The sequence below is a fragment of the Orbicella faveolata genome, unplaced genomic scaffold (assembly GCF_042242905.1).
Source record: "Orbicella faveolata isolate gen_17 unplaced genomic scaffold, um_ofav_v1 contig_3, whole genome shotgun sequence".
NCBI classification, from domain to species: Eukaryota; Metazoa; Cnidaria; class Anthozoa; order Scleractinia; family Merulinidae; genus Orbicella; species Orbicella faveolata.
In genome coordinates, this window is record NW_028301558.1 from 20355001 (window position 1) to 20380005 (window position 25005).

Genomic DNA, 25005 nt, shown 5'->3' on the forward strand with positions numbered 1-25005 from the left:
TCTTAAGAACTTCTTAATATGTCGAGAATAACTGTAAATTGCTTCTGGAAAGCAATTTAGTCAAAAATTTACTGAAGCAATAAGATCATTAGGTCGTCATTTCTCTGTAGTGATATGTTGATTCGGCCTTCGACTTATCAGCTATCATCTCTATAGAAATCTAGATCTAATAGTTTAATGGAAGTACCTGGTATTACTCGATTGAGGAAAAATTCCAATAACTAGTCACAGGTGTATTTGTAATTACTATTATCTCTGACGTGAGACGAAAATATGATTTTTATAAGATGTAGAGTAATCTAATGAGCATTTAATTCTTGTTGTAGCTTGTAGTTTATATGAATCATGATGTCCTGTAAACAATATAAGTACAGGGACCGTGCAGGGACGGGATTGAGAGGCTTTAGCCACCCCCCTAACCCCACCGCGGGACGATCCGGTGCTGAGGCTCCGTGCCTGTCAGAGCCAGGGGCAAATGGAAGTGACGCCGAAATGGTGACTGAGATTTAGGCCACATTTCAGCGTCGATGTTCACAGATCGTCACAGCATTAGTAGCGCGCTGAACAATCACTAAACCGTTACGACAGACACCGGACCGCGATGAGGAGCTCAGATACATCATCCGCGTTAATTTGGGATGGAGGATTTGAAGGGTTTTTAATGTGTATTAAAGATTTGCCCATGCAACTGCCTGAGGAACGTATCTTTTAAGGATGTTCAGTGAGGACTCTTGCACAAGCTAAGCTGCAATCAAAAAATGTAGATGAGCTTTTTGAAAACAGAAATAAATCTTTAATTTAGTACTTCTATAATAAATAGCTGAAAACAAACAGACGTAGACTCGACGGTATTAATGATTATAGCGTCTAAACAAAGATTACTTCATCAGACGGACGAAGTTGATGTTGACACAGATGAAAACAAAATGAAGAGGGCTAGCCACACTAAATCATTGGGACTGGCCACCGATGATAAACTCCGTTCAGTGGTCGAAGCATGTTGATGAAATATTAAGACATAAAATCATCTAAAGACGCTTTAAAACAAATAAGAACCTTTTGTTTCAGTTATAAATACCGCGGTACAAATGTTTCATGCTCTAATCACCAGCTGGATTACCACAGCCCCGCCTTAGACATCAAAGAATCGCCTTTTGATACGAGTTCGAGGTTTCTTGGAAACTCTAGCAACTCTTATATAGTTATAATACTTACAGTAAAAAAGTTACAGTAAAAAAGTCCTTATATGGAAAAAATTGTCCCACGAATTGAGACATGTCGGATATGCCAGACATTTAAAAAACAAAATCAACAATAACTTATTATATGAAAGTAACGCTCGTGTTGATTAAGGTATTCGAAATTAACAGGACCAGGAGCCATAATCGGGGACGGAGACCGTAAGCGCGCGCCGTTTCTAGTATTGGGGTTGTCCCCATGATATGGGACAATAATTCTATTTTTAGAACAAATTGCGCCATCGCCTACGGCACACGCGCGTACATGCTGCGAGGAATTTTGTGGATGTCGCGCGGGGGAAATGGCGTCCGAAATTCCCGAAATTTTTCATGTTTTTGGCCCACAACTCAACGCGTTTTCGTCTGTTGGAATTTTTCTTAAGTATTTTCGTCGTAAGCTGCTCCAGTTTGAGTGAAGTAAGACAGTGTCGAATTTAGGTGTGTTCCGCGTTAAGCTTATATACGTATATCGCTGACCAAGTTGTGTTCCGACGGATGCTTCTTTTACATGAGCTGTACATTACTCCACTTTAAATTTCACATATGTTGAAGATTAAAAGCTTTTCCATTACACAGCAAAAAACCAGCTGCATATATTTTGATATAGCAGAGCTTCAGGACATCATAGTTTCCTAGCTCCTCTTGCCACACGCTTGCGAGGAATTTAATTGCCAGTCTATCGCGACTGAAAAGTAAAACAAAATAATTGCTAGTTTGGTCAGTTTGAGGTTCGCCTGAATTGTAAGCAACGCTTGATGTTTCATCAAGGCCCAAAAACGTTACGTCCGTAGATACTGCTCAGTTTTATCCTTGTAAAAATCCAGTAAATTCTCTGTTGTCGATGAATGAGAGCGCCCGCCGATGCGTGTTTTGTACAGTCAGTAAACATGACAAATTGTACTTCCGCCGCACTTTCGTGTGAAAGCGTACATCGAACTCAAACAATAACTCTATAGTTTTTAAATATGTTTAAGATTGATAAATGTTTGAGAACATATTAAAAGCTACGCTGAAAATATGTGAATAAAGCAGAAATAATCAGCAAAGTTACGATGACGCTTTCTTTAATCAACTTCGAATAACGATTTCGATTTTGTTGATCGAGTTATCAAAACTTCTTGTCTATTTTCATTTTCGCAGTGTAAAACTTCACTATGCTTATGTTGAAGAAACACACATGATGTTAGTAGCCTTTTTTGCGTTCGCGAAATTTGTTGCAGCATCTCAGCACAAAAGATAACTAAAGAAATCTTTGTCAAGATTTGTTGAAAGTGCACGACTTGAAAGTGCACGAGCTGCACTATGCAAATGAGCTAATTGTACGCGTCAGACTTTCCTTTCAAAAACTTTTGCAAACTCACCAAACAAGCAGAAACAATAAGAAACCATCAAAACAGGTTTTGGTTATGATTAACCATTGTCTGAGAAACTCACAAATTAACTCGATACCCTGAGAACAGAGTTTTCTTGCTACATTCGTAAGTCAGAACAAACGCAAAAACATACGCGTAAGCTTACAACTAGCGCGAGCAGATCTTATTTATTATTCATTCCCAGCGCGAGATCGAAGTCTTGTTTTCGACCCTGAAAAACCCACCTTTTCCATAAGCTCAGAGCATAAAGCTACATATAAGCGCCCTGGTTCGTATTCCCTGCCTTATTCCCTGCCATCGCTGTAAAAAATATGCAAGATAATTTCTCAAGGTGTCTCAACTCTCACCATTTGATCACGCAACGTGACAACATCCCCGCGAGAGCCCCCGACATGTGCGTGGATCCGCGCGGATATATGACGTCAGGATGGCGCAATTTGTTCTAAAAATAGAAAAATTGTCCCATATCATAGGTACGCGCGGATCCCAAGGCTTACGGTCTCCGTCCCCGATTATGGCTCCTGACGGGACTTAAATTAAAGCAAATTGAAGGGAAAAATTATCTCCCAAAAGAAAATTAACGCGAAAGAGGGGCTAACGAGACTTAATACACAAAGGAACACAACAGTTTAAGAGAACGGGAACAAATTTCAGATTTTGACACTAACTGTAAAGTAGTATCCGAAATGCAAACAATGTTCGTGGAAGAGTTATCTCTTCCGAGTTTGAGTATACAATCAGAATGGTAGAAACCCCACCCGTTTGGTATCTACTAATGACTACTATTCGAAGTAATAGAGAGCTAAGTTATTCTTATAATTACAAACGTTGCCGAGAATTCTTTAACTCTCCAATAAGATATTAAAGCTAGGTCTCAACGTAACAACCTATTGTAGCTGGTGCAGGCTGTATATCATCATTGACAGGCGGAATGATTACAAGACCATCGCAGTATCTAGAGCAAGACATTCACTATCTTTCACTGAGGTACAGTGTACCAGCGAGTAATTCACAAAAATAACTGCTTTATCAACAGAGGAGGTTGAAAGACGCGTTTTTTTATAATGCTCGTGTTGTATATCTTTTAATATATATTTTCTATTTTATTACACAGAGGAGTCTACAATTTCTTTTCCGCGGAGCCGTAAAAATCGCACCCTGCGAGCAGAGCCTCTTTTATCGCTTTTTTGAGTGGACAGGAGACGGAAAAAGAGGCTCTGCACGAATCTTCTTTAGCCTTTGCAGTCACCGTAAGAAAAGGCTCTGCTTGCCGGGTGTAAAAATCGTGGAAGAAGAAGACAAAAATTGAGTCCGCAGAAAGGTTAGTTTAAAAAACTGAGAAATGTAAATAACGCTGACTTTCAGTTACGATAAAAACGATGAGCGTTAATAAGAAAAGAGAATAATTCCACTAAATTGATGAAATGTTTGACTATTCTACTAATCATGATATCAACTGATATAATAAATATCATGAAAAATTAACATTATAGTAATTTCAATGACACTTGACCACGTACAAAGTGTGAAAAATTAAGTGAAGACGAGAAAACAGCGGTAGAAGTAATCAGATGAAAGCTTAAAATTACCATTCTGTACTCTCCATTCAGTTTAAAGACCTTTTACGTAGGTGAAATGCTAAGCTCAGGAAGTTCGGATCGAGGGTGTTCCATTCATGCTCCTTGTTTATCGTTATGTGACGTTTGGAGAACGAATTAACGGTAGAAATAATGCAAGAAATAACACACAAACTGCTTTGGTAAACATGGCATCGTCATCACTATCATGCTCATCACCGCAGTTCGTGTGTTGTTTCTTGTCAAGCTACGATGGCCAAAGAAAAAGAGTATTTAAGAAATAACGCTGGGTCTTCAGTCTTCAATCAGTAGTATGCTTTCCCATGGTGAAAGAAACGAAATATTGTAAAGTAATCCGGATTTTCAATTGCAAATAATTTTACCTCGCCTCGACGCCATGATCGCGGAAGCGGAGCACCATACTCATAGCAACCCATTATTGCTTTCCTCGTGGTCATCGTGCATAGCGGTATTGCTCGTGGACGATTACGCACCGTGGCGACTACGACGACGACGAAGTTGCGCAACATGGCTGCATTACAAAAATAACTTTAATCATGTGTGTTTCGTTCCAGCTTCATTACAGACACTAATTGGTGACACCTATCTAAAAATATCATTAAATGCAAAATCTAATCTAGAGGTAATCTATCGAAAAATATTATTAAATACAAAATCTAAAATGAATGAAAGTCCCTTCCAGTCTTCCAGTCCTCCAGCTAGTAGGTTGACCGAGAGATGAAGCCTTGGTTTACACCTTACATATCTGATATTGGACTTACATGTTACGGTCAATTGACACCTATCAAAACAAGGCATCAAGTGACCAGTATCACTTGACCGTATTGCGGGCTCATGGTTATAGCTCATCGAGGTCACGTGTTTTTTAGATACAATAGGCATGAACGAGCTGGCTTTAATTTATCGTTTATCTCCCCCTATAGTTACAAACTGAAAGACCAGGAAAATGCTGTGGACTGTTAGTCCATGTATTTTCCTTTTCGCTAGCTTCTTTATTGTCTGCGTATCTGCTGGTAAACAATGCAGAGAGGAACGGAGCATAAATGGAATGGCTCTACAAGGATTCGTCTTTAAAAAATTCCCTGTGAGAGCCCTTCACGAGTGTGATATCAGCTGTGAAACAGAAATCACCTGTCAAAGCTATAACTACGTCATAGCGGAAAAGTCATGCGAACTGAATGCCCGCACCAAGGATGCAAGACCGGAACATTTCCGCTCAGACCCGGCACGGTTTTACAAAAGACGCTTGAGCGACAGGGGTATGTATAAAAATACTTTGGCATCAACCAGAACCCAATATTCTCTTCTTTAGAGCGCTTTGTCGACTTTTAGCTCAAAATGTCAAGTTACTTTTCCAATTCACCAGTTCTTGATGGGGGGCGGGGAGGGGGTGTAGTTGGGGCCAGCACCAAGAACGTGGACTTCCGGTTGCCGTCTTTTGTTTATGAGCGTCTGTGCTCATGCTCTACATTAATTCCTAAAATTCCCTCGGGCTAATAGATTTGGTTTTCCCGAGGGTTCGTTCGTTAACGATAGTTGAAAGCTTTTTCAACTGAAAAGAATCTTAACTCCCGTAAAATTCTAACTTGCCCTACTTGCAACATTTTTTTTGTGAATTTCACTGAGTAAAGTTCTCAAAGCAGTGGCTCATTTTGTTTCCATATCTTAACTCGATGAATTGATGACAGTTACTACGATTTCCATTTGTTTTATACGGCCTTATGTTCCACTTAGGCACGACGAGGACTATGGGTGTGTGGGTTTCTTTGTTTTATATAACATAAAAGTTTCGCGGGCAACTATCAGCCCAAAGTCGACCCTCGTTCGACCGAAACGCTCTAATATTATAATCGAAACCACAGTATAATTAGTGAAACTGTAATATTATTTCTTTATTCATCCAAACTCCTCTGGGTTCCATTCCGGAACTCCCAACGCATTCGTGTCAGGAAATAAAAGCAAGCAAAGGCAAAGGCACCATTAGCGGCAAGCACTGGCTTGATCCAGCTGCGATTGGAACGACAGTTTTAGTTTATTGTGACATGGACTTAGAAGGTTTGTCGAAAATGGCTTTCATGTCCGTGTTACGCTTTTTACAAATTTTAATTTAAGACAATATAGTTTGGGTTATAATACTGTTGATTGTATCTTTGTTTAAAGTTAAAATAAACTACCCTTCCGGGTTGTTCTAAAGGTGGATAATGCTATCCACTGGATAAATCACTATCCAGTGGATTTCGTAGCCAGTTGTTTTGTTAACACTTATCATCTATATCCATCTTCATCTATACGTGTAATCTACAAAGGGATTTGCCCATCACCGCAGATGTGAAAGGAAATAAACGGAAATAAATCACTATTAAGATCAGAAAGAGATGAGACATGCCCCTAAACGCCTCAACACTCGGTTAGTCTGTTGCTTCAGCAGGAAGTGAGTTCCACTCGGATATGGTTCTTGCATAAAAACTGAATATCGGCTGGATAGTGATTTATGCGGTGGATAGCGTTGTCCACCCTCCGAACTGCGACCCAGACTTCTCTTTGAGTATCAGAGCTACAAAACCGAAATCAAAAGGGAAAAAGAACGCGGTCCGTAACTTACGGTATGGTAATAGATATTGATGTCATCTAAAAATAAGGGTCAAAACAAGGGAGCCGATCTTGTTCCGATTTTGTTTGTTCAGCCATTTTTAACTTGGAAAATATTATTTCCAAGTTGTAGTGGTGAAGTGATTTCACTCCATCACTCCTTCACTCCTTCACTCCTTCACTCCTTCACTCCTTCACTCCTTCACTCCTTCACTCCTTCACTCCTTCACTCCTTCACTCCTTCACTCCTTCACTCCTTCACTCCTTCACTCCTTCACTCCTTCACTCCTTCACTCCTTCACTCCTTCACTCCTTCACTCCTTCACTCCTTCACTCCTTCACTCCTTCACTCCTTCACTCCTTCACTCCTTCACTCCTTCACTCCTTCACTCCTTCACTCCTTCACTCCTTCACTCCTTCACTCCTTCACTCCTTCACTCCTTCACTCCTTCACTCCTTCACTCCTTCACTCCTTCACTCCTTCACTCCTTCACTCCTTCACTCCTTCACTCCTTCACTCCTTCACTCCTTCACTCCTTCACTCCTTCACTCCTTCACTCCTTCACTCCTTCACTCCTTCACTCCTTCACTCCTTCACTCCTTCACTCCTTCACTCCTTCACTCCTTCACTGGGTCACTTCCTGTTGGACATTTGAGACCTCGGGGGAGAACTCCCATATCAAAAGATCAGGGATGCCCGACAGAAAATCTGAATTTAACTCCGAAGCGAGACTAATATGCGAGTTGTTCGAGCTTCATTAGGCCCCTAAAACATACCACTTAAAACGGAATGGTCGGTTACTAGCCACTGTTCAAGACAGGATCCCGCGCACACTTGTAGATCCGACTCGCGTACTCCAGAGATCAGCGGAAATCAAGCTAGCCTAAAAACAGAAATTAAATGAGAGCACCCGAGTTCTGTTAATTACTATTTCTTCGAGTGCACCCTAAAGGATACTTTGACAGCTAAAAGTGGTGACGTTTCGTCGTCAACACCCCAAGTGAGACCAGAATCCTTGATTTGTAGCCGAGACGACGAGCATCCCCGACCTTTTCACTGATATAGGTTTCCCCTCGGGTTTCGAACATCCGCCGTTTAAGGCCGTTTTACAGTCGCTTGCACCGTGTCAAGTTGGTTATTCTTTGAATTCTGAAGTGCTCAATATCTTACCGCAGAAATGCTCTTCATTGAATAAATTTTCGCACGAACGTTTTTATAAATAGAAGCTACCTGTAATTATATAAATAGTTCATTTCCCGAAGGTGCCCGCTCATACATACAGGTTTAACCATACTCGACTGCAGAAAAAGAAGGCATCGAAATTCATAAAATTGACGAGCTGTATGAATTCACGTAGGGGCCAAACCACCCCCCTAATGTCTCATGAAGGCTATATTTGCTTGGTTTATATATTTCTGAACCAAGTTTGGCAGATGAGCTTTCCTTGTTCTCCAGTTTATTTTAATTTAGAAGTTGTGACAAAATGTCAGATTATGACGTCATAATTGATGACGTCATAATTGATGACGTCACCAAAACGTGCTATAAGTTTTTGTAAAATCTGATGTAAAGATTATGTCATTGGAAAGGCCTTGACTTCAGGAGTAAAATGCCGGAAACTATGATGATTATTTTTTGAGATAGGGCAAATTAAATATTTTTTTGCTGTCCGCCCCGGAATTTGCTTAACCATACTGTCCTTCTTAAGTCAGTCTCTCTGGTTTATTTTTTTCAGTTTTTTTCTAGGAAGGCTAGTAATCTAGAAAAATAGAAAGCTTGATATTGCCAAAAATCGTATGGTTTTAGAAATTTGATTTTCGGCTTTGTTAGGATAGTATTAACAGTAAAAAAACGGGTGACGTCACAGGAAATGACGTAAAAAAACTAATTTTAACGCAACAACACTAGAGGGATAATTTTTTATTCCGATTTTCTTCTTTATTTTTGCTTTAGTCATGTGGCACATCACATGTGCAGCATAGCTGCATTTGCTGGAACAAAATTACAGCTCCAATTTGGGGATTTTTCTCAAGGGGGGACCCCATATTTTGCTGAGTTATTTTTCATCTTTAAAAATGCCATATTTCATTTAATTTTTGTGATATGGACAAAATTTTTTCAGGTTTCAGCTCCCCTTGATGTGCTCTTTCGAACACATCGTAAAAAAATATGCATATTAAAAACTTCAAAAGTGGCAAAAAACATGACGTCATCACTGTGACGTCACAACTTTGACATTTACTGACATTTTTCAAGTAAATATAATTGGCAATAGGTCTCCTGCTCATCTGCCAAGTTTGGTGTAGAAAGAGTCAATACTTTTTGAGTAATGCGAAATAATGTGAAATACCCAAGAACTGACGAAACATTTGGGGGGTGGTTGGGCCCCTACGTGTTTTCGAGTGATTTAAGCCGTGATTAAATGTTTTAGACGATCAACAGTCAAGAGAATTGAGGAGAATTCGAACAACGTGTTCCGCTGTTTATTTAAACGATATTGTAAATAAATACACATAAATACGGACATGGCGAAATGAGGAATATATAGTTGATGAATAGAAGAAAGGACATTACACAAGGCTAGGTGTTCTGCAGTCATTAATATCGTCTTGGAAAGGGAAAGAAAAAAAAAATTAAAAAAGAAGTTATTACAACACGGGGTATTTGTATTTGGTCCCCCATTCAAGTACCAACCGTGCCGAACAGGGCTTAACTTTGTTGAGCGGACGAGACGTGGTGCTGTCCTTGTGGTATAGTTACTCTACGCTGATCGCATTTTTTTAAATTTCTAAGATGAAAAAAGCTAACAAAGAGAGAAAAAAATCACTGATACTGGTTGGGAAAATATGGAACGAAAAAAATGAGAGGAATGAAAACGAGAATTATTACTTGCTTTGCTGATCGGACAAGAAGCGGTACTTTCTTTCTAATTGTCTTGGTCTCTCGGACGAGGATAACTCGGTCTCTCGGACCGATAACGTCATGAATGTTTTCAACAGATTTACATCTCCCCCTGTTTTCTCTTACCGTTGCGTTTTGCACCATTTCTTAACAATGCCAGTGGGCCTTAACTTTAACTTAAACTTACGGATGAAAACCTCAAGTCAGTGGCATCAAAATTGCTACTAAATACAGACGACCCATTGAGTGGCTCATAGCCACTTTGATTTTTATCAGAAGCCCTTCAAAGTTCAGTGGTCTGGTTTGTATAGACCATGTGCATATCAAATGTCCAGCATGCTCTTCAGACAATGTAGAGCATTCTTTCAGTTTAGTATGACTCTTTTTTACTGTTCTGTAGAATGACTAAAAAACTACAACATTCAAAAGGGAGGTCTCGTAAACACAAGCCAAAACGAGGCGTACATCCTATTGAAGGCGGGAACCGAAACGCATACATTACACACAAGATCGTTTATTATCCCTTGCCACTTGTTTTCTCAAGAACTGTCTTGTCCTGTTCTGAAATACGTCCGGTTGTGCTATAATTTAAAATGAACACGGTAAGATTTTCAGCCTTGAGTCGGCAGAAAAATAAGAATATGCAGTCTGAGCCTGAAAAATATACATTCTTCTTTATATAAAAAATAGTATAGCCTCCTAGGAACAGACCAAGCGCATACAAAATTTCAAGTACGGATTTTAAAACGAGATTGTTCATTTTTCCCTTTAGGTTACAAGTACAAGAACTGCACTGAAATCTACAAATCTGGTGAAAGAAGAGACGGTGTATACACAATCAAACCTGACAATCTATCTGCCTTTGATGTGTTTTGTGACCAAACAACGGACGGTGGGGGATGGACAGTGTTCCCATGGCCAGAAATTCCGGACAGCGCAACGGCGCACGCGCGAGGTTACTTGACAATATGGCCGCCAAACACTCAAAGGAAATGTATGGCAGAAATAAAACAACATAAAATAGAGCACGTTCTGGCTTACCGGGAACAAGTGCCGTGATCCGGTAGAGTTCTTGAAAGTTTCCTCGGCTATTCTGATAAGTTGGTTTTCATCAACAAATGTTACTGGCCCTGCTTTTCATCGATGTTTATTTTCGAAGCTTGGCCCATGCAATGCTCTACAAAACAGAGGCTTGAAATCCCATTTTTGCATCCCTAGAAGATTTTGATCCTCTGTAGCAGACAACATAGTCGGGATATCCCAAGTGCCGCGATCGCTTGAAGAAAAGCACCGTATGATGTACTATTTGACCAATTTTCACCTGCGATGCTGATTTCTTCGCTCTGCTTTTTGGTTTTAAAAAGCTTGCAAAATGACGGAAAGCAAGCTCGTAAACAGCCACGCTAAAATCCCCAAATCCGCTGTCTTTGCACGGCGATATTTCGGCTGCAAATGGTCCGATTTTGCTCCAAAAGACACCGTTTGAAAGGCAATTTTCTCTAGTTTTTACTTTTTTGCAATTACTTCGGTCAGCAGTTATTTACATGCCCGAAAACATCTGTTTGTACAACAACTTTTTCTGTAGTGTCGTTGAGCCCGAAGTACGCCGTACTGAACAGCGGTATGCACTACTAAAATGTGTACCAGACGTATGCAGCACGAAAATTAACAGACTCGATGTCCGGAATTTCTGGCCATGAGAAGAGGCTGGACGGCTCGGTTGATCTTTACCTAAACTGGAGCGATTACAAAGTTGGTTTCGGTGACCTGAATGGTGAATTTTGGCTCGGGCTGGACAAAATTCATCGCCTGACATCAGATGATAACAGCATGCTGCGTGTGGACTTGGAAGACTTTGAAGGGAATACTTCTTATGCCGAGTATAACATGTTCGGTGTTATGAGTGAGAATGACAAGTACAAGTTGATCCTCGGCTCTTACTCAGGTATGAAGTATTTTTGTTGTTTTGACACGCGCTGTGTAAGTAATGCACTTCAGAGTATTAGATACGAGCGGAAAAACTTTCTCATGGCCATAATGCCGCTTGCTACTTGATTGTGTCAACATGTCACACATTTTCCCTATTGTTTCAGTTGATGAAAAGAGAAAATACTTGGCGCGTAGATTTCAATAACGAAGCGCGCAAAGTCCAAAAATGGAATGCAAATTATTGGAACCAGCTCCTGATTGGAACCCCGCGAGAGTCAAACAACATAAGCGTGTTCTGAGAGAAATAGGAGGAAAATGAACGCCAAATTTTCGTTTTAAATTTTTTTTAGGAACACTAGCTTACATGCTTGAAAAAGCGTCAAATCTTTCACCATTCTGTTTTGCTTGTCTGAGTTTGTCTGAGTCATGACGTCACTCGCTCGCTTCGCTATTTGAGCTGTCTAGATGCATCGATGAAGACAAAACATGCATAAACGGAAAACTGACATGAAAATTCCGTACATAGGAAATGAAACAGTATCATTTTCTTTTTAAAAAATGGCCGTAAAACTCCAGATCAAAGCGTTTCGAAAAAGTCAAAACTTTTTCAAAAAATTCACCTTCCGTATACCTGTCAAGCTGTCTCACGTCCAAGCGACGTAGCGCGTCCGGTTTAAACTGAAGATACCTGAATCCCTATATCAAACTAAAGCTTATAGAGCTGGCTATTAAACTGCACCAAGAATGTTTAAAAAAAATAATTAAAATAATATTTTTGCCATCTCTAAATGCGAGTGACGTTGTGAAAGCTTAAAGACAAAACGAACTTTGTTTTCGCTAATTTAATTTGTTCCTCAGATCCCAGACCCAAAACACTTAAAAAATGTAACTTCATTTTACTATATTCAATTGAGCGGGAAGTTACAGAACATAAGGATAAAAAATAAGAAGTCATCGCGCAAAAAGCGCTCTCGCAGAAAAATGTTTCGAAATAATAAGTTCGCAGACACGTTTTTGTTGTTCACACTGTCAAACTAGATGCTGTCCCAATTTAAGGCGAACGAGCACTTTTTCTTTGACTTGTAGCTTTCAAAAAGTGATTCGGACGCTTGTATTTAGAGTCTTGAAAAATTCAAAAATTCATTTTATTTTAAAATTATTGTTTTAGTCTTATAGCCAGCTTTCTAATCTTTAACTGAATATAGGGTTTAGATATATAAAGTTCAAAGTAGACGCGGTACATCGCTTGGTCGCGGGACACTTCTAAAGGTATATCGTAACCTCAACACTGCGGCCGCACATGTGTATACAAACTGCAATAAACAAACAATTGACTATATGTTTTCATCTTTGCTCTGTCATTTTGAAGATCTTAATAATTACCTCTGGGAATTCAAATACCAAAATTCTTAGCTCGTGTCAGGCTCCCGGTGGGAGTGAAAAGAGTCTCGACACGCTCCACTCGCCCTAGACCACTCTTGGTTAACTCCGCTCGCCGTTTTCTTTTTTCGCCCTATAACCCAATCGGGAGCAAAGAGTGAATGGTTACCTCAACCTCGTCTCGGTAAATTCACTAAATATTTAAAGTTCACTTCACTCTGACGAATGCTTGCTACGTTTTACCACTTTCTGCTTTGTCACGGCTCTGATATTGTTTTTTTTGTTGTTGTTTTGCCAAATGCGACAGAATGACCAAATTATCAAATGTGACTTGTGTTAACGCTAGAAACCTTTCACTACTGCAAGTGACCGATTGCTCATTTCTTGATTTTATGTCTCAGGAACGGCTGGTGACTCTCTCTCTAATCAACGCGGCCAACTCAAGATCAAAATAATGATAACAAAGGGAACGAAAACTGTGCTCAGCAGTATCACGGAGCCTGGTGGTACAAGGGCTGTCACGATTCTAACCTGAATGGCATCTATCGTCATCAAAATCGCTCACCTTACGGTGATGGTTTAAGCTGGTACTACTGGAAGGGACGTGAATACTCCTTGAAGAGGACCGAGATGAAAATAAGACCAGTGGATTTCTGATCAAACTGATTTTCGTTTCATTTAAAGTATCCATGCCAATAGTGCTCAATTAAGATAAAATTCCAAATTTAAGCCATGGGAATTTATTAAATGCATCAGCATGTTAACAAAATTTTCTGTAGGGTAGGCAGCACCCTATCATTTTTGCTTTTACTCTAAACCATTGTAATTTCTAACTCCGGGATTAAATATAAGTATTTGTTGTTGTTGTTGTTGTCGAAGGTCCCAAACAGACAAAATCTGACTTTTATAAGAGGAAGCAATTTAAAAAGTACTGTTAAAATTCTTGCAGATGCTTCAAGTTTAGATAAACCATGATGTAATGTGAACAATGTAAACGCAGGGACCGTACAGGGGGAGGGGTTTTAGTAAGTAGAAAAAAATTACTAAGCAAAACGACTGCACGGCAGTTCTTCAGGAATGGAGTATTTCCATTCTTAATTTAGTAAAGGGTTCGTATGGGGACAAAAGTTGATGGATTAACAAATTCAAGATGGAGAAAGTGGAGAAATGGGAGGACAAAAAGTGCTCATGCGCAGTGAATTGGCTTTTCCCAGGAAACGATTTGACACACTGTACTGAAGTTGTGAGATAATCGTTTTCTGATCACTTAATTATCATCACTAAGGGGACATAACTGTAATATGTCAAATATAACAAATGAAATAAACGTAAATTGGAAAATTGTTTGGTACTAGGGCTAGATTTGTGATGAAAAGAGGTATTACTCTTTACTGACTGTACTTAAAGGGAGATTCCATGCATAATATATGTCGAGAAATTTCGGAAATTTGAGTGGTTGATAGTATCTCTATTTCCTTGTAATAGTGGTATAACATCAAAAATGGATGCTATAACAAGGTCACCATGACAACACTGAGAACAATTCCTTTTTTCTCTTTTGTTTTCCAAAAAATGACGGCTAGATTCCCGGAAATTTCCGGGGAGGAAATAAAAAAAGCTTGCCGAAAAAGCAGTAACAAAAATATAGCCTAAACTACTAAGACGTGGGTGAATGTTTGGAAGTCGTGGGCAGCCTTGACGACGACATGAGATTCGCAAAAGCGATGGCTCCAACTATGAGCCGGACAGCCTGAGGGTTATGTTCGCTACCCCCGACAGACACCTGAGACAAGATGACAGCAAAATATCCACAGCAAAGGGCTGAGAGTTCGAAGTGCCGACAAATCCTTGAGGGAAAAGCAAGAGCTCTTTGCAAGAAACGACCGAATACAATTAAAGCACTTAACATATTGAAAATCTCTTCATGGGCGCTTTCAAATGAATGGTACAAATTAATAATGCTCTATTCATGCGGCAGCTGAATTACTGCAGCTCCGCCAACCACAGTAAGAAATCGAAATCGATCCATTAACATACCCCAATGTGCTTTATACAACTTTCCACGTCTTGTCACACACCTCGTGTTACACAGAATCCAACTGGTAATCTGGCCTCGACGAATCCACATTGTATATGTGGATTAACAGAGTAGTATAGGGGGAGTCAAACAAATACCGTTTCGCAGAGGGAGCTTTATTTCACCTTATCGCAGCCCCCACCGTCAAGTCCGGCCCTCACAAGCTCGGGCCGGTTGAACCTGGGGGCTGCGAAAAGGTGAAATTCAGCTCCCTCTTTGAAACAGTATTTGTTTGACTCCCCCTATACTACTTACAACAAAGGAAAGCCCCATATTAGAAACAAGCGAGCCCGCTGTTATACCGCCCGAGCCGCGATGACTCGAGCGCCAAACAAGTGCGGGTGGCTGATGCGGGGCCGGAAAGAAAGCTGCGGGCTTTCCGAGGCCATTCAAAACCTCCCTCCAGAGCTTCGTGAGATGATTCTCAAGGAGTACATAGCGATAAAAATACAGGAAAAAAAGGAAATGGGCTGGGACGAGGTACATGACGAGTTTGAAGAGGCACCCATCTGCGAAAAACGATCAAGAATTGTAAAGGTCATGTTTTGCCGTAAATGCAACTCTTGCGGCCTAAAAGGACTCTGTTACGAGTGTTATAAAAATGGAGAAAAACATTATCTTGGCTACCCCGTGTATGACGAGAACGACTACGCCGAAATCTTTCAGAAATTTTACTGAGCGGCGACGATATAACCTTCGTTCGAAGCAAAAGTTTTGTTTTGAAATCTGCGAGTTGCGTGACATTTTTCTCAGAAAGACTGGAACCAAATATTCCCCAGGCCCTTGGCCGAGCAGTACTGAAAAACATGGAGGACAACTCAAGATTTTATTGTTTGGGCCGAAAATGACGAACCAGAACAGAATTTACCGAAAAAATACGCTCAGTCAACGCGTTGTAAGTTATTTTTTCACCACAGAAGCTGCCGAAGTGAAGCGAGCAGGAGGAAACGAGAAAATAGCAAGATTTGATCGCAGCGTTCGATCGCTCGTAACATGAAATATTCTTGAACAAGGGCCCCAATCGCTTCTCGCATGGCTTCAACGACTTGATATGTTATCTGTCTGACCTCTTTCTGCCAAACGGGTGTAGAAAGTTCCGTGAAAATGAAGCAAATACCGTGGAACAGCACAACCATTTTGGTCCTCAGAAGTGCTGTTGGGATATAATTTATTCATCCAAGCTCTAAATATACCTCAAGCATGACATCATCTCGCCACCCAAAAGTGCATGCGTATGTGTGAAAACCTGCGAAGGACAGAGAAGCAATACCACAAGTGAAAGGGGAGGCGACTGGATCAATGTATATAGCTTGAGTAATTTTACTATTTATCAGCGAGCAAATGATGGTGCTTTTGGATGTGAGGTTGGCCCACTCTGATTCCTAATACAGGCGCTTGTCAGGGGTATGGGGTGAGACCGTCCACGGTGACAACCCCGGGTGAACCCGCCCCGGCCCAGTGGTGACTGGGGGTGCTCAGAGGTCCCTCGGGACCTCAAACCTCGTCCGGAGGTAAAACGGGACAGCCGCCTTGTCAGCGGCGCGAAAAAGACCTAGCCGGGGCTAGGCACAAAGAACAGCCAACGGCAGGGTAACCCTGCCAGGGTTTTGCCCTTTTGTGTGACCTGTCACGCAACGTCACGCGTGACAGCAACCTTACCCAGTCACGCAACGTCACGCGTGAAGGTAACGCGGTGTAACACAATCACCTGTTTTTGATAAGACTAAGAGAAAGTTTTGTGTTTTTTCGCTCACAATTTAGTTCAAATCTGCTGTTTAATCCGCAAGTTTTTTTCTATATTCTTCCCGAACCTGGTCCCGAACCTAGTTTCTTATTTTTTCAATATCTGGCTGGATTGGGTTTGTTTGTATTCGCGCGAAGTTCGAGCGTAAAGTCTTTTTAAGCTGGCGATATTTCTGCATTCCACGTGTGATCAGTTGAAACTCCGTGTCAGAAACCCGATTATCATTAAGAGCCTGTGAGACAGAGCAGTTTATCGAGTCACGTTTTGCAATAGCCAGAGAGTGGATTCTCGAGTGCTTATTGACTTTGCGTTCAAGTTTCTTGTTGACAACGGACAGGCCAGTGGAAACCGCGCCAGATAAAGCGGCTATCCCGGCAACAGGCGCGCCGACAACAATTCCAACACCGGTGAGTGATGTTGCAACAGCCTTAGAAGACAGAGCTGCCGTGACAGCGCCAAGGCCAACCACGGAATAGTGAAGCGCTTTCCGGGCTTTTTTGTATTTTTTCAACACAAGCCTGTAATGCTCGACCTCAGCAGATATTTCTTTTTCAATTCTGCTTATCTCGGTTAGCCGGAAATTCTCGGCATTTGTCGTTTCGGGAAGGTTTGGATAGAGTCTTCTTTCATTCTCGGCAGGCGGCGCGCTTGGTAGCAACAGATTTGCCGAAGACATTGCGTATATATAGAAATTTAATTAAACTCTAATTCAAAAAGAAGAGGGAAGCCCTTGAAATCAAAGAGTTCGCCATTTTCATCTTTCACGCTAATGGTGATGCTATTTATGAACTCGTCTGTAGAGCAGTCTCGCAAAACCTGTTGCGGAGAAGCCTGGTAGCTTACCTTTTCATAAGGATTCCCTTTCACATCAAACAAGGCTAATACATCTGACCTTTTGCCATTGAACAGATTCCGTTCTGTGTCGATCAAATTACAATGAATAAAATATGTTGTTGGAGCTGTAAGCCTTTTTACGAATGTCATAAAACCCAAAGTTCGCCTAATATTAAACAAATTGGCTAAATCGCGATCAAGTTCAATCGGTTTTCCCCCAAAATTTTTGATTACAAGCTGGCCAACAGGTTGATTTATTTCTGTTACAAGGTCATATTTATATTTTGCGAACAGACCTTTTATTTCTTTTGCCATGCTTTCTAAATTATAATGCCCTGGGAGTAATTTACTAACTGACAAAGCTATATCTTTGTTTTTATCTCCCAAGGAGGCCGAACCTTCTTTTTTCAAAGTGTCCCAGCTGTTGTACAAACTGCAAGATATGAGTTTCATGAAATGCACTTTCGGTATCGGTTTTTCAAAATATATTGTCCCTCCGTTCTGTTGCGTGACAATAGTGAGAACAACCATTTTTATATTCAACAAATAAAATTGTGTTCATATAATATGGCGAATTTGTGGAATGGTCCTGCGTTAAAAAAAGCGGAGGCGGCGAAGAAAAAGGCGTGGACAAACTTTTTAAACCGCTTCCCCAAAGCGGACAAAAGCCGGTTCGTTTCGCAAGGAAGCATCGGCGAGAAAAATAACGTGACCGCGGAGGTGTTTTTTAAAGAAAGCGAAGACTCGTTTCAAAGCGTCTTCGGCTCAGACAGGAAATATTGGAGCTCCGAAATGAAAGAAGCGCTTGGTTTGGGAGACAGCGGGGGTTTTCCTTACCAGCTGTCACCACTTGGTTCAAAAATTTCTTTGCCCATCCCTGCGGTACCTTTCGACGGCAAAGCGCCAAGCTTGAAGAAAATATTCGACGATGCAATCCAAATCTACGTCACGCCTGACCAATATTTCACAACAAAATTCCGAGAAATATTTCAAGAAACCAAACTCAAGCACACTTCTGGAGCCGAATCAAAACACTGGTTAGGAGGGCCTGACATGAAATATTGGCCCCAACAGCTCAACTTCGCGGTTTTCTGCGCGACACAGGGGTGCGGAGTTTCTCGCGAAATCTTTGACAGCGGGATGAATCTCCCCCCCCCCCCCCCCCCCAGATAAGAGCTTTTTACAAATTCCACGTGTATTTCACGGTCAGGCGCATTTTGTTCCAGCTAGGAGGTGTTCAGAGTATAAGCGCTTTGCCCGGAGACCCGACGTTCGACCACATGAATAATCATTATGACGTCGCTTCGTACAAAAGGATATGCGGCGAGTTCGGTATAGACCCCTCAAACGACTTTAGGTTTACTTGGGGTGCAAATAGTGGTTTGGGGGTGTTGTATGTTAAGCCTTTGGGGGAATCGCCAACAAAAACAGATTATAAGTATCCTGATTGGAACAAGTTTAGCGACGAAGGTGGAAAACTGATTAAGGGGGACCTTATTGAGTTTATACGGCCTGATGTTTTTGGAGATCGGCAGTTCGACTGGTTTGCACCCAACACCGCGAACGGTTTGACGCAGGTGGGGTTGTCGAGAATCAACCAGTCAATCGAGGCTTTCGTTTACTGCATCCTGGACGCGCAAGTCAACGTCCGCAGCAGCATTCTCGGCTCAGGTGGCAGGGCGAAAGAAGCCCAGAGCGAGTTCCTGGTGCTGATGGAAGACGCGATCAGACAACCCGACTTGGCCAAGAGCGTGCAAAGGTACCAGCTCGCGGTGGATCAAGCGAAGGTCAGGCTCAATCTCGTTGTTGCCCCCATGGCCTGGCTCATGCCCGCGCAAATGATAATAAACACCGCAAGCACGATCGGTTACAACAACAAACTGAAACAGGCGGTCTCCGGGATGAAACTGGGGGTCAACAACGAGGTAAATCCAGACACAAAAAAAGCTGCGCTCAAACTAATGGCAGGCGGCCCGTCAAAAATTAATCCACCCAACAGCCACCCGTCCAACCCGATACACAAAGCCGCAACAGCCGAATCGAAAAAATCAGCTTCGTCCGAAACTCAACAAGCGCAGCCACCGGCGGAAAAAATAGAGCCCGAGGCTCCAGATAAAACACCGCAACACGAAATTAACAAAACGGCTGTCATTGTCGGTGTAGTTGGATTATCGGCGTTGCTGTTCATGGCTTGGCGGTAAGTTAACGCTGCTTCTTAAAATATTTTTCGAACAAAAAGGCCACCGCGGCAAGAATGAGCAGCCAGGTGTGCTCGGCCAGAAATCCGACGACTTGGCCGGCGGCTTTGAACAGGAAGCTCACGATCGAGCCAATCAGTCCGTGCAGCAGAGAACCGAGTTTCGCGGCAATATCTTTGAGGCCATTTCCCAAAGCTTTGCCGGTGGCTTTCAAACCTCTGGTGAGGACCCCGATGACAGCTCCGATTGTGGTCCCTGCAGCGATAAGAATAGCGGTCAATGTCATACCATATTTTTTGAAGATCTCTTTGACCCTTTCCAAGAGAGGCCGCCCCCTTTCCCTTTCCGCAATCTGAGTTTGCAAACGCGCGATCTCCTCGTTTCTTTCTGCAGCTCTGCCTTCTGTGGCTTCTTTTTCAGAGGGCGAGGCATTCTCATCTTGGATGATCGCCTGGTCTTCCTCGTTTTGGCGCTGCAGCTCGCTTTCCTGCTCTTTCAGGTCGTCCAAAGGTTTTGTTTGGTTGTACCTTTCTTCCATGGCGTTTGTTCCACTTTCTTTTGCTGCGAGGCTGGCCCTGAGTCTGTCAACCTTGGCTTGTTCTTTTTCTCTGTTTTTTGCTTGTTTTGTAAGCGAGTCCAAAGCTTTTTTCTTGTTTTCAAGATCGGTTTCATAGTTCTTTTTTAGTTGTTTCAGCCTACGCAGCTCTGCTTCACTTTCAAAATTCGAACCATGTTCGTCCTGAATGGCATCGATCTTAGCATCTGTTTGCTCGATTTTACGTTTCAGATCTTCAATTTCTTTGTTTTCTTCTTCTCTTTGCGAAGAGAGTGTTTCCGCCTGTTGCAGTTGGTTTTCAGCTTCTTTCAGTCTTTGGCGTTGTTCTCTGATTGTATCTCGGTCTTCTTTTATAATTTGACTAGTCTCCGGCCCAAGTTCATTTTTGAATCTTTCCATAAAACTTTTCATTAAGCCTGACTCGTCTTCTTTTAGAATGTTGTACTCGGTATTTTTGGGCCCCTGCGCCACGGCAACAATTTTTCCCTCAAATTTTCCAGCGCCTCTTCTGATTCTGAGTTTTTCAAAGTTCGCTTTATCGAATTTGTCTTTTATCGTATCGACGGCTTTTTTGAGTTTTTGACGCAAATAGCTTTCTTTTTGAAGATCACTGATTGAAGATGTTCTTCCAAGCAAAGGGGTTTCTTCCTGATAAGAAGTGTCAGGAAGGCCGGACTGCTCGTGATGCATAGTACGCATTTCCGTTTGTTCGCCCCCGTGGTAGGGGTCGCTAGGTTGGTAGGGAGTGGACGCCGCGCCTGGCTGAAAAGGATGGGTTGTGTCAACATCTTGTTCTCCATCACCATCATCGTCGTGGTCAATCCGGTTGTCAAGGCCCGTGTCTTCGTAACCAAATTCGCCGCCTTCCGACATAGCGATATATTTCAAGCCTATTATTTTTCAAATTAGAAATAATCGCCGGTGTTTTATGCACAATGTCAGTTGTTCCAGAGAACCTTCGCGCAACGTACAGCAAAAAAACAGTACACGCCATGAAGGCCGAACGTGTGGTCAATCGAATCACCTTTTCCCCCTCCGAAGCCAACCCCGGCAATACGCTGTATGTTTCCGTGCCCAAGCTGAACGAGAACGAGGTTCTGGTGCCGGGCTCGCTAGCGCTTGTCTTTGACATCGACATTTCTGGAGGGAACGCCGACAACTTCCTCGTCCAGAACGTCACGCGGGCGCTCGTTGATAGGCTGGTCGTGAAGTTTGCGGGAACAACCCTGCAAGACACGGTTGGGTACGACACCTACAAAACTTTCGAAGACCTTTTTCTTTCGCAGGAAGAGCGCGACAACAGGATTCTCCAAGGGATTCAGAGCGAGGACCTATGCAAGATCCGCTCAGAGGCGGGAAACAAGAAAAAAGAATCGGAAGCCGGCGTTGAATACAAGCTGAACAAGGTTTTCGGAAAAAAGTACCGGATCAGGCTTGACCATCAGATCTTAACCGACCACGGCGTTTTCTACCCCCAGGCCCTTTACAACGACCTCACGTTCGACGTAAAACTTGCCGAAGCTATGCACGTGGTCAAAGACTCCGACACAACCCAGCTGAAATACAAGCTGAAAAACATCCAGCTCGAGTACAAAATGATCCGCAGCAAGACTCTGGCAGACGAGGCGCGGAGCGTTTACTCCAGCGGCAAAGAGTTCAGTTACGACAACGTGCTGCATGACAAAGAGGTGGCCTTAAAAAAAGACACTAAAACGAGGATGAACATCAAAGTCAACGTCCCGAGAAGGTCGCTAAAAGCCATCCTCCTCCTGTTTGTAGAGCCGCATACCGCGAACGCCAGAGATTCAGAAAAATTCATCTTCCCCGATCTGACGAAAGTCAAAGTCATGGTCAACGGCGCGCCCAACAAGCTTTACAACGACGGCATCGAAGGCAAGGACATGTGGGAAGAGGCCCGCAACCTGTTTGTGAAAGAAAAAAATAAAACGGAGCACATGGATATGACGAAGTTTTACACCGGTGATAAGTTCGGGCTTGTGATTGATATGCGCTCCATGACGGACCAAGACATGCACGGCAGCGGCACGCGGATTGTGAACACTACGGACGGGGTCCAGCTGGAAATTGAGAGGAAAGCCGAAGGCTCAGGCGACCTGAAATGCCACGTATTTGTCATCTCCGACTCCCAGTTCAACCTTATGGACAGACAGCTGGAATCTGTACAGGATTGAATATGAACATGGACCCGAGCAAGATACCCTTCAACGCTCTCATTGTTGGGCCAACAAATTCAGGTAAATCGAGGTTCGTGGTGGACCAGCTCTACGGTTCAAGTTCGACTACATCGTGCTCATCTGCCCGACGTTCACACACAACAAGACCTACCACCGGCTTGGCGAAAACGATCCAAGAATGGATGTGATAGTCTGGGATCAGCACGCCGTGGAAAAGTGGTTGAAGCTCGTGAGATGGCTTTCCGAGGGCACCAACACGCTCATAATCCTCGACGACTGCGCGGCCTCCAAAGATGTGAAAGGGCGTACAGGCGACCTGGTGAATGTCGCCTTTTCTGCCCGGCATATGGGTATCAGCGTTTGGGTGCTGACCCAGAAGTTGACCGGCATAACATCTTCCTTCCCGGAGAACGTGGCGGCGATCGTCCTCTTTTACACCCCCTCGGCCAGGACCACGAAAGCTATCTTCGATGATTACGCCGGCGAGCTCTCCCCGGATGAGTACAAAGGTCTGGTTTCGAAGCTGAAAGAGCGAAAGTTCTCTTATCTCGTTTTCTCGCTTCGCCACCCCTACGGGGTAAAGTTATTTGAATATAAAAATGAAAGTCGTATATAGCAATGGCTGGAGAAGAGGCCGCGTTAGCAGAAGTTATGAACATTCTTCAAACCGAGCCCGAGCCGAGTGGTCAAGCAGGCGGCATAGTTCCAACCGCCCCCGGACCCGACATTCCTGCTCTTCGCGAGCAGCTGGCCGTGCTGGTGTCCACAGGCAAAACCAAAGAGGCCATCGGAGTGCAGCTAACCCACGAGCAGGTGAAGCGCCTTAGCGACAAAGAGGTCGAGAAATACACCAAACGCTACGAGACGTACGTGGGCTCAAAGACAACAGAAAGCCTGATCGACAGCTTCATTTTTCTTGCAACCAAAGTGGTCGAAATGACCGTCAAAATCAAAGACATCGACGCTTATCAGAAAGAGCTCAGAAACGACTACATCTTGAACAAAGAGCTCTCCAATCTGGCCGGCAACCTTGCTTTGAAGTGCGGCCGGTTTCTTGCTGCGGCCAACGTGGTGCTCATCACCACTAAACATGTTGATTTCAGTCCACAGTTGCCGGAGCCGAACCATCCTTCTCGTGATGAACACGGCTATCCGCTTGAGGGCGTTGATGAAGTACCCGGCTCAGCAAGTTCAGAATAACCGGTCAGCATTCATTAACAACTGCTGAGGGAGTGCTGACAAATTGTTAACAATTAAACTTTTTTCATTTGCTTAGAATACCGCTTGCTTCAGAATGTCAACCGAACAATCCGAGAGCGCGCCTGCCGTCACGGCGCCTCAGGTCGAGACCCAGGCAGCACCTGCCGACGATATCACACAGCAAGCGACAACCCCAAATCCAACCACGCAGCGCGTGAAAAATCCAAATCGTGTGGCTGCTGGCAAAAGGGTTTCTGAAAGAACGCGGCTGGCACGGGAGCAACAGAAGAAAGATGCCGAGGCTTATAGGGCTCTCGGGGAAAACAAGGCGAAAGCCGCCACAGAGCCTCCTGAGCCAGCCCCCACCACAGAAGTCGAAAGCCCAAAGAGCGGCGGCCTCAGCGCCAACCAATGGATTGCTATTGGCGGCATTGGCGTTTCACTGCTCGGGATTTATTACAAGAGGGAGGAGCTCAAGGCTACGACCAATGCCGCATTTGACAAAATAAAAACGCCGGTGCCCGTGCTTGCGCCCGCGCGTGTTGAGCCAGAACCTGCTCTCGCGACACAGCAAAAAGGATTTAAAAAATGCTTTAAACATTTGCGTGTAATGCATATCATGATGTCAGACCGAACCATCGCGCATCTTCTCATCTCTTCAGTCGCAATTGGCGGAATTGCAGTATTTTGGCTCCAATTTACCGCAAAAGCCGCCCAAAAGGTGGCGCAACTTTCCAACGAAATGTTTGCCGATAAGGCCGCAGAAGAAAGAAAAAGACAAAGAGAAATACAAGAAGAAGTAAGTAGAAGAATAAGAGAAATAATAATAAGAAGAGAAGAAGCAGAAGAAGAAGAAGAAGCCGCGGGAACGGCGGATTAATTTTGTTTCAAACTTTCGTTCCTTTCTTATATCGAACGCACCATGTCCGACAACAAGCTTCTCAAGACAGTCATTGAGGCCGCAACTCTCACGTTAATAGCCGCGGGCATCGGCTGGACCGCGAAAAAGGTTGTGAAAGAGGATTTCACTCCTGATCCTAGCAGCAGCCCGATGAATTATGTGAAGTTCACAGCCGTCATGGCGGGCAGCATTGCGCTCAAAAAGTGCCTTGAGCACCAGAAAATACTCCCCGATAGCGTTTGAATAATGATTTGAAAAAAGCTTTTGATAATATATAACCATGGCGAGCAT

The 25005-nt window shown here is 43.0% G+C and overlaps 2 protein-coding genes and 2 pseudogenes across 2 annotated transcripts; 3 read left to right on the forward strand and 1 right to left on the reverse strand.

Moving 5' to 3' along the window:
• The first annotated feature begins 5257 nt into the window (after nucleotides 1–5257).
• On the forward strand, nucleotides 5258–13682 carry LOC110061503 (microfibril-associated glycoprotein 4-like; annotated as a pseudogene).
• A 4225-nt stretch (nucleotides 13683–17907) lies between these two features.
• Nucleotides 17908–19865, forward strand: LOC149106803 (uncharacterized; annotated as a pseudogene).
• A 1-nt stretch (nucleotide 19866) lies between these two features.
• Nucleotides 19867–21314, reverse strand: LOC149106804 (uncharacterized). Its single transcript, XM_089298692.1, has one exon. It carries the CDS (start codon nucleotides 21289–21291, stop codon nucleotides 19867–19869), a length of 1425 nt encoding a protein of 474 aa, XP_089154818.1. The 5' UTR covers nucleotides 21292–21314.
• A 2573-nt stretch (nucleotides 21315–23887) lies between these two features.
• LOC149106805 (uncharacterized) lies at nucleotides 23888–24957 on the forward strand. The gene is made up of 2 exons (XM_089297385.1): nucleotides 23888–24612; nucleotides 24751–24957. Exons 1-2 carry the CDS (start codon nucleotides 23908–23910, stop codon nucleotides 24955–24957), a joined length of 912 nt encoding a protein of 303 aa, XP_089153511.1. The 5' UTR covers nucleotides 23888–23907.
• The last annotated feature ends 48 nt before the right edge of the window (nucleotides 24958–25005 follow it).